The following is a 9,906-nucleotide window of genomic DNA, read 5'->3' as shown; positions in this document are numbered from 1 at the left end:
TTGCTATACTTGCTCTTGGTGTTTTTCTACTGGTTCAAGTAAAAAGACTCCAGCCTTATGAAGTCTGTAAATATGTCTTGAGTCCCTCTTTTAATGTACATGTGCAGGAATTATTATTATTTTCTTTTTTCTATTTTACTGTCCACAATCATAAGTCTGATCACTTGGAAAACTAATAGCACATTTCTCCCCTAAAAAAAAAAAAACATACAATTTGTAATATTATTCATTTTTGTAACAGCTATTCACCAAAGTTGAATGCTTATGGTTATGGAGTTGTTTAAATGTCTTACTCTTAATATGAGCAATGGTAATAGTGATTCTTGCCTTATGAAGCGCCACTGATCATTTTCAAAAGCTTCAGCCTGCCCTCTAGTGGACAACATCAGCATTGCACAGAACCACATCTATTTTCCTTTTATTTTCTTTATCTAACAGTGTGTTTTGGAGGTTGAGAGATCTAGGTGAATAATCCAAAAATAATCCACGCTTTTCAAATGTTCAGGAAACAAGTGCACTTATGAGAATAAGAAATACATATATCGTATTCAAATACAGTGGCCTTAAAATGCATTTGGACACTATATGTCACAGTTATGCCAGGTCACATTTAACACTAAAATCAAAAGAAAAATATATATTTTTAACTGTAATATTATTGTCATGTGACATCAATTTGCTGCCAATTTCTTATTACTAAAATATGGCCAGATGTTTTCTAAATTTTCTAAATTAATATAAAAAGACAATGCTTATAAGATTTTATTTATTTATTTTTACATTGTTACATTACAGTCATGTCAACCATTTACCAACAAATTCTTATTTTTAAGCATTTTCTTCTTCTTTTCGTTTTATTATGCATTTCATTCCAACAGAATAAATGTTTTATGATAACATAAAATAAAATAAATTTTATTAAATATATTCATATTATTTTCATATATTAGTTAATAAAATAATGTGAAATATTACAATAGTATTTAGAATATTTTCCTTTTCTTTTCATTTTCATTCAGTTAAATTCAATTTCATTATGCATTTCATTCAAACATTATGTCTGTGTGTGTGTTTATTTTAATAAACATTAAATATGTTTATTTACTATTTTCAGATTATTTAATACAACTATTGTGAAATATCACAATATTTTGAATATTTTGTTTTAAATTGGTAATATTGTTTTCATATTATTTAATGAAATAATTTGAAATATTACAATAGTATTTTAAATATTTTATTTGTATTTTATTTTATTATGCATTTCATTCAAACATAATTTTTTATATTTATTTAATATTTTCATTTTTTTAAATAAAAAGAATGGAAAAATATTAAAATAGTAGTTTGAATATTTTCATATTATTTTCATATTATTTAATAAAATAATGAGAAATATTACAATAGCATTTATAATATTTTGATATTTTATATTATAATATGTATTATTATTGATTTTAGATTTTTTATTTATTATTATTATTATTTTATAGACATATTGAAACATTATAATCACAAAATGTTTGGCCAAATCATGCAGCCAAACAAGCACAGCAAACCAATATATATATATATATATATATATATATATATATATATATTTTTTTTTTTTTTTTTAATAATGCATTTAAATCTGAATTTGTGTTATAAAGGTTTAATGAGAAGCATACAGTAGTGTGTAAAAAGGCTTGAATGAAAGCAAACTCATTTTGAAAGTCGCTAATGAGCGAGTTCACACCCTCGTTGTGTTTCACACACATCCAAAATGTCACGGACGTGAACACACGGACACACACACCGTGAGCCAATTTGTGTGTGCTCAGGCTCAAATTCACGCTGTCCCTCCCCGCTGTTTCTCTCCACATCTTTCCCCGCTTTCCACTCTCTTCTCGCTCGTTCTGTGAAGCTTTCCTGGTAGAACAGCGTGTAACGTTCTCAGTATCACGACACCGGAGTGAGTGTGTGTGTCTGTGATTGTGCGCTAACACACAGGCTGTGGCGGAGCGTCTTCATCTCTGGTTGTAAAGCGTGGATCATGTTCTATTTTCAGCTGGTGATCATGGCAGGAACCGTTCTCCTGGCGTACTACTTCGAGTACACGGACACCTTCCCCGTACACATCCAGGGATTCTTCTGCTTCGATAAGACGTTCTCCAAACCGTACCCTGGACCGGACGAGAGAAGTAACGTACCGCCGGTGCTCGTCTACTCTCTGGTTGCTGCGATTCCTACTATGATCGTGAGTAGCCTCTGTCTTCCCTTCATTTCTCTGTGTGCTTGTGGGTAGAAGTGAGACTTAACTTTAGTTTGAGTGATAAAGGATGAATCATCATTCATTATCTGGATATATATGTGAGCTACGCCTACATGTAATGTGATTTTGTGTGTGTGAGAGAATCCAGAATTCAAAAATGTACAAAACAGTCTTTATGATGTAATGAAGGTTATTTTAGGACTAATCATTTTGTATGTGACATTATTTTCCCAACCCAAAACTCTGATATATCAAAATGGAAAAAATAATTAAATTCTTATCACCATAATGTGGGGAAAAAATCATATATTAAAGGTAGGGTAGGACTTTTTTTTTTTCATAAACACGTTTTGTTATTCTTGTTGAAACTCTCTTCATGTCCTAAAAGCAATCAATAATAGAAGTGGTCTAATATTAAAACATGTACATATGTCTTCTGTGGAAGTCTCAGGACCAAAACAATGTTCGTCCAATCATTGCATTCGGTCCGAATGCAATGATAGGATGTCCTACCTGTCAATGTATGAATTTCCATACCTCATCGCATCTGCTCGCGCAGACGTCACACACCAACTGGAAAAATTGCAGAAATTGCCTACTTTAATATACAATAATATATTATTTAAATAGTAAAATATTTATTAAATAATATTTAAATGTTAAATAAAAATATTATTTTATTATTGTAGCCTAATTGTATTTAAACATGTATTATGTTTTAATTTGACAGTAAAGTGTTGACATGACAATAATATTACAATGTTAAAAAAAGTAAGCATTTTCTTTTTTTCTTTTGATTTAGAAAATGTAGAAAACATCTGGCCATATTTTAGTAATAAGACTTTGTATATTTTTGTATATGACTTTGTATATATATAAACGTAGAGATTTTTTTAAAGCATTTTATTTTTATTTAATGAGAAGCACAATGTGTGTAAAAAGGCTTGAGTGAAAGCAAACTCATTTTGAAAGTCGCTGATGATCATGTTCACACATTTTCACTTTAGTGTTAAACGTGGCCTGGACAGTTTTCATGAGATTTACTCAAGTGTTTTAAAGGGGGACATTCAGGGGCCGTTTACAAGATACCGTTTTCAACTAAAAATGCAAAACTTTTTATGCGTTTTGGCCGTTCATTTACTCGACAAAAGCATTTTTGGGCCTGAAAACGCAAACTTTTGAAAAAGAGTTTCAAAGTGCAAGTTTTTGAAAGCGGTAGCGTTATCGTCTCTGTGTAAACAACAAAAACGTGAATTTGTGAAAACGGTGACATCATGCCTATGTGTATTACGAACGTCTAATGAGGGGAGAAGTGCCACTCAATTAACTTCCGGTTGCAGTTTCACTCTTGTTCCATATGAGGGCGCTCACATGACGAGTGCAGAATGAATAGAGGTCTATGGAGCTATACCGCTGAAAATCCACTTTTCTTAGGATATCATTTTTTGTCTAGTAATTTGAATGTTGTTTTCGAAAGGGGATGCAAAGAAATTACACATTGCTGGGTGTTAGATTTTTTAGAGTCACTTATTTGCTTTAAAAAGTCTTTCAAAATGTCAATGACGTCAGAATGCTGACGTCATTAGCAGAATGCTAGCGTGTTATGGGCAACAACAACTCAACCGTAAGAAATCGAAACGACATAAGTACTCGTTCATTAAACTTTCGATATATAACCCATGTTGAACTTGCAAAACCTACAATCAAATCTGAGATTTCTCAACGGCAATCGGGTGAGGGAGACAAATTTAGCCGTCTAGCCCCATTGACTCCCATTCATTTTGCACTCATGGCAAGCGCCCCCAGTGGAACTCTGATTGAAACTACAACCAATAGGACTTAATAGGGCGTTGGAGTGAACAGGCTTTCCGTAGACGGGCTTTGATTATGTGTTCAGTCTATAGGCGCGTAGTTTTTCTTTACAAAGTGACGTCGCCATCTACTGGCCTCGCATGATAATACAGAGTTTTTAGACAGCATTCTTGCTGTAAATAAATATAATTAGATAAATATCTCAGTAGTTTCTCTTAGACAAAAGTGAGATTAAATAGAGTGTTTTTTAGTCCTGGGGTTCTCAGATTTTTTCTCCAGTTATCGGACATGATGATGTCTTAAGTTTTACCAGAACACTAACGACTGCAATCAAAAGTCAGAGATCTTGAAATGAACTTAATCAATTCTCATCAAAATCAATTCCTCCTTTCCTTTAAGTTTAAAGTTAATCCCTAACCGAGATTTAAAAAAGAGTTTAAAGTAATGGAGCAACAGGATTACATTTTGTCTATATTAAATGTAAATTAAAACCAGGATAAAAAATAATAATTATATAGCTTAAATGTAAGTTTGGTGCAACAGAATTATCAGATGAACCAGAGCAACCTCTGAACAACAGTAGACCGCAGCTATAACTGGATGTGATGGTTTGTAGGTGCTGGTTTTACTGGTGTCTCCCTGCCACGTTGTGAAGCGGAGGCAACAGATTGCGGGACCACACGGATCTGCCTCCCTCCTTTTTCCGAGTCTGTCAGAGCCACGTGTGGTACATGTGGGCATGTGTTTCTGAGCGAGAGTATGAGCCAGCAGTCGATCTGAAGCCTGGAGTACGAGCTTCATGTACGAGTGTACTGGCATGAGCTGTCAGAGCCAAAACACACTCACACATAAAGTACAGCCAAGTGAAGACGAGGCCGAGAGACGCATGAGAAGGTGTTTGAAAAGGAAGAGAACTTCTGTTAGATTCATAAATAAGGGAAAGTACAAGAAATCAAGCAAGGCATAGTGGGATAGAAACACACGCAAGAGACTCATTTTAGAGATGTTATGATGGCCGGCAGAGGCAATGATTGATTGAGAATGAGAAAGGGAATGAAATGTGCGACATCTGGTGCTTTTGCCCATCGGGACACAGTCACTTTCTGTCCAAAATAGAGTGACACGGTCACCCAGATATTTTTATGGGGGAATATCATGCATAAAATACACTACAAAACTCAAAAACAAGTGATTTTGTGAAATATTATTACAAAAACTGAATTTTCAGCGTCATTACTCCAGTCTTCAGTGTCACGTGATCCTTCAGAAATCAGTCTAACATGATGATTTGATCCTCAAGAAACATTCATTATTATTATCAATGTTGAAAACAGTTGTGTACAATATTTTTTCGGATTCTTTGATCAATAGAAAGTTCAAAAGAACAGCTTTTGTTTGAAATGGAATCTTTTGTAACATTATAAATGTCTTTACTGTAACTTTTGATCAATTTAATTCATCCTTGATTAATAAAACTATTGATTTATTTTATTTATTTCCCCAAAAAATAAAATAAAAATTCATACTGACCCCAAACTTTTGAACGGTAGTGTTTTTTCTATTCATCAAAGAGTCCTGAAATAAAAATGTAAAAAACTGTTTTCAACATTGATAATAATGAGAAATGTTTCTTGAGCATCAAATCATCATATTAGAATGATTTCTGAAGGATCATGTGACACTGAAGACTGGAGTAATGATGCTGAAAATACAGCTTTGATCTCAGGAATAAATTACACTTTACTGTATATTCACATAGAAAACAGTTGTTTTAAATTGTAATAATATTTCACAATGTTACTGTTTTTTAGTATTTTGTAAATGGAGTCTTGGTGAGCAGAAGAGACTTTTAAAAACATTAAAAATCTTACCGATCCAAAACTTTTGACTGGTAGTGTATATAATTCAAATTATGAAAATTGTAACATTATGGTATAATAGCATTTGTTCTATACTGTCTTTATTTCTTGGCAAGTTGAACAACAGCAGTCGAGGGAGTGTTTGAGAGTTTGCAGCTTCATTTGGTGCGGCAGAAATCACTTACAGAACCTTGACTCGTATGACCCACAGCCGATGAAATGAAGTGTTCATCAAAAAACACACACCACTGCCCATGGGTGACATGACATCAGTCATCACCATCAAACACAGACATCACCAGTTTTAATGGTGTGCATGTCAGCATGTTGGCCTGAGCTCTCTAAAGTCATATTCAGTCGTTTCAGAGAGCCTTCCTGTAGCGCTGAGTGACACGGTTCCTGTAGAGAAGAGACGTCCAGATCCGTCTCCAGCTCTTTCATTAAACTTAAAGACATTAAAGACACGTTCTCTTCATCACAGACTACACAAACAGACATCAGTGCTTCATTTGAGATCTGTTGGAATGGTCAGTCTCACCCAAACAATATTATTTAAATCTCTTTATCAGTAGTTATTTTCTTGTTGCATTTACTATTATTATTATCTAGTTCAGTCCTGAAACTCTAGAGGGCGCAGGCTGATCGGTCCTTTACATCCAATCTGCAAGAAATCACATCATTACCACATGGCACAAGCTGATTGGCTTCTGCTGATCCCGCAGCCAATGAGATTGCTTGCTCAACATTTACATAGTCTGGGCCCGGTTCCCCAAAACGTTCTTATCGCTAAGTAGTTCTTAATCTATTCCTTAACCTCTCTCTTAACGTTATGGCACGATTCCCGACACGTTCGTACGCTAAGTATATCTTCTGTAAGTCACACTTTCGTAAGGTTGGTCTGGACCACTCTTAGCTTTACCTTATCACTGTTGCAGGTCTATACGAATATAATTCTGAAGTTTTAATACACCCAGACAGTGTTCAGTTAGGCTAATTCAAGTGTTTTCATGCAAAGAATAAAATTGTCATTACACTGATTGTTGTTAGATTTTTAATTATATTATTATACAATATTATTAATTTAATTAAAAAGCGCTTTTAAAGGCCAGTGAAAGCATAGGCTACTGTCAGTTAAGTCCTATTCGGATGCTAATATTGTTTCTTATGGGCTTGTATGGTATTTTAAACATTTATAGGGGTGAGTCGGTGATTTTAGTGCCGTCCGAATCCATAATATCAGTGTTTTTTCTCACCCAACCCGCGTAAAAATCCCTGGCCAAATTAGTACCTAGTGTTTTTTGACAAACAGGTCGTGTGGTAATTTAATCGCCGTCTGAATCCACATCTCTGAGTTTACAAGAGATTCAAAATCCACTGTTTAAACCCTTTTTGATCACTGCCGAGCACCGAGATGTAGGCCTACACTTTTATTAGTATTACTGAAATGCTGGAAAGTATTTCCAAGAACAATATTTCATCGCAGCTCCACCTCAGCGAACAAAAATGGGAAAGAGAAGAAAGCACGTACAAATTTGAAATGGTTATTATGGCAGCAATATATGATACAATTTAAAAATATGTAGGCTAGGCTATTATAGGCTATTATAGTTTGGATTATTTTTTATAATATCCCACGAGTCCTAATAAATGCAATTTCAACTATTTCTTTTATAAAGAACACCGCTTTCTCACATAAACAGCCCCTGCACGAGAGAATAATTGATTCGCGAGCCATCGATATCAACCACTTCAGCACCATCGCCACGGACATCGCCGGGTAACGTCGCACGTAAGAAGGTATATCTTAAGCAGCTTCCTAAGGTATGGTTCGGGGAACACACTTAGGAACATAAACAACTTTGGTAAGATATTGTAACGACGCTGGCAGGAATGAAGCTGAGAGTGAATCCAATTGCAAGCACTTTAATAAATAAACAGGTAATCCAGGGTACACAACAGAACACTCAGAACAGGAATCAGGAACTCAGGACGGGAACAAAGAGACAACAGCAACCATTACAAGATGAAGAACTCACAAGGACTGAACTAAAACACAGGGCTTAAATACAAGGGAACACAAGCTAACAAGATAACAAGGGGGCGTGGTTAAACTGAAACACCTGGGAAGACTAATCAACATAACGGGGAACAGCTGAACGTGGGACAAAACACATGGCAGGATCACATGACAAGCAGGGAATACATGACAGACAAGAACAAGGAACCAGACACAACCCCACACCGTGACATTACCCCCTCCCTACGGAGCGGCTACCAGACGCTCCATAAAACCAGGGCGGGACGGGAGGGACAGACCAGGGCGGGACGGGAGGGACAGACCAGGGCGGGACAGACCAGGGCGGGACAGACCAGGGCGGGACGGGAGGGACAGACCAGGGCGGGAATGTCAGTCCATCTAACAGCCAGGGTGGAGACTTTCCCTCGGACAGCCAGGGCGGAGCGGACAGTCCATCGGGCGGCCAGGGCGGAGCGGACAGTCCATCGGGCGGCCAGGGCGGAGCGGACGACCCCTCGGGAGGCCACGGCGGAGACGACCCCGCGGGAGGCCACGGCGGAGACGACCCCTCGGGCGGCCACGGCGGAGACGACCCCTCGGGCGGCCACGGCTCAGGAACAGGAACCGACTCTGGAACAGACACCACCGGCTCAGGAACTGGAACAGGCTCCACCGGCTCAGGAACTGGAACAGACACCACCGGCTCAGGAACTGGAACAGGCTCAACTGGCTCAGGAACTGGAACAGACACCACCGGCTCAGGAACAGGAACAGACACCACCGGCTCAGGAACTGGAATTGGCTCTGGAACAGACACCACCGGCTCAGGAACTGGAACAGACACCACCGGCTCAGGAACTGGAACAGACACCACCGGCTCAGGAACTGGAACCGGCTCTGGAACAGACACCACCGGCTCAGGAACAGACACCACCGGCTCAGGAACAGGAACTGGCACCACCGGCTCAGGCACTGGAACTGGCACCACCGGCTCAGGCACTGGAACTGGCACCACCGGCTCAGGCACTGGAACTGGCACCACCGGCTCAGGAACAGACGCCACCGGTTCAGACACTGGAACTGGTACCACTGGAACTGGCACTGGAACAGACGCCACCGGCTCAGGCTCAGGAACAGACGCCACCGGCTCAGGCTCAGGAACAGACACAGGCTCGACGGCGGCCAGCTTGTCAGGGGACACAGGCTCGGCAGGCGTGACGTGAACAGGCTCGGCGGCGGCCTTCTTGTCCGAAGACACAGGCTCGGCAGGCGTGATGTGAACAGGCTCGGCGGCGGCCATCTTGTCTGAAGACACAGGCTCGGCAGGCGTGACCTGAACAGGCTCGGCGGTGGCCATCTTGTCCGAAGACCCAGGCTCGGCAGGCGTGACGTGAACAGGCTCGGCGGCGGCGGCCATCTTGTCCGAAGACATAGGCTCGTGAACAGTCTCTGGCTGGGCAGACGTGACGTGAACATGCTCGGCATCGGCCATCTTGTCTGAAGACACAGGCTCGGCAAACGTGACGTGAACAGTCTCTGTGGCGGCCATCTTGTCCGAAGACACAGGCTCGGCAGACGTGACGTGAACAGGCTCGGCGTCGGCCATCTTGTCTGAAGACATAGGCTCGGCAGACGTGACGGATTGCTGGGGTGGTGCAGGCAGTGCGAGCAGCTCGGGCGGGGCCAGTAGAGCATGACACCTGGGCGGCGCAGGCAGAGCAAGACGTCTGGGCGGTGCAGGCAGAGCAAGACGCCTGGGCGGCGCGGGCAGAGCAAACCGCCTGGGCGGCGCGGGCAGAGCAAGACGCCTGGGCAGTGCGTCAGGAACGGCAGTCACCTCCGGGATGGTCTCCGTGTTAGGAGCCACCGGACTCGGGACCACCGGAACAGTTACGGAGGGAGCCTTTCTCCTCCTCCTGTGTTTCGGGACCACCGGAACTGGGACCACCGGAACTGGGACCACC

General features: G+C 40.1%; 1 protein-coding gene across 2 annotated transcripts in view; it reads left to right on the top strand.

The window, feature by feature from the left end:
• plppr2a (phospholipid phosphatase related 2a) overlaps window positions 1-9,906 on the top strand; it is a 48,106-nt gene that overhangs the window by 20,009 nt on the left and 18,191 nt on the right. For both annotated transcript variants that reach the window (XM_084408961.1, XM_084408962.1), the window contains exon 3: window positions 2,051-2,239. In XM_084408961.1, coding sequence (XP_084265087.1) covers window positions 2,051-2,239 — 189 coding nt within the window. The remainder of the gene's footprint in view (window positions 1-2,050; window positions 2,240-9,906) is intronic.

This window comes from Rutilus rutilus, assembly GCF_951802725.1.
Source record: "Rutilus rutilus genome assembly, chromosome: 1".
In the NCBI taxonomy this organism is placed as follows: Eukaryota; Metazoa; Chordata; class Actinopteri; order Cypriniformes; family Leuciscidae; genus Rutilus; species Rutilus rutilus.
The sequence above is the reverse complement of the archived record's forward strand: the minus strand, read 5'-3'. Positions and strand labels throughout refer to the sequence as shown.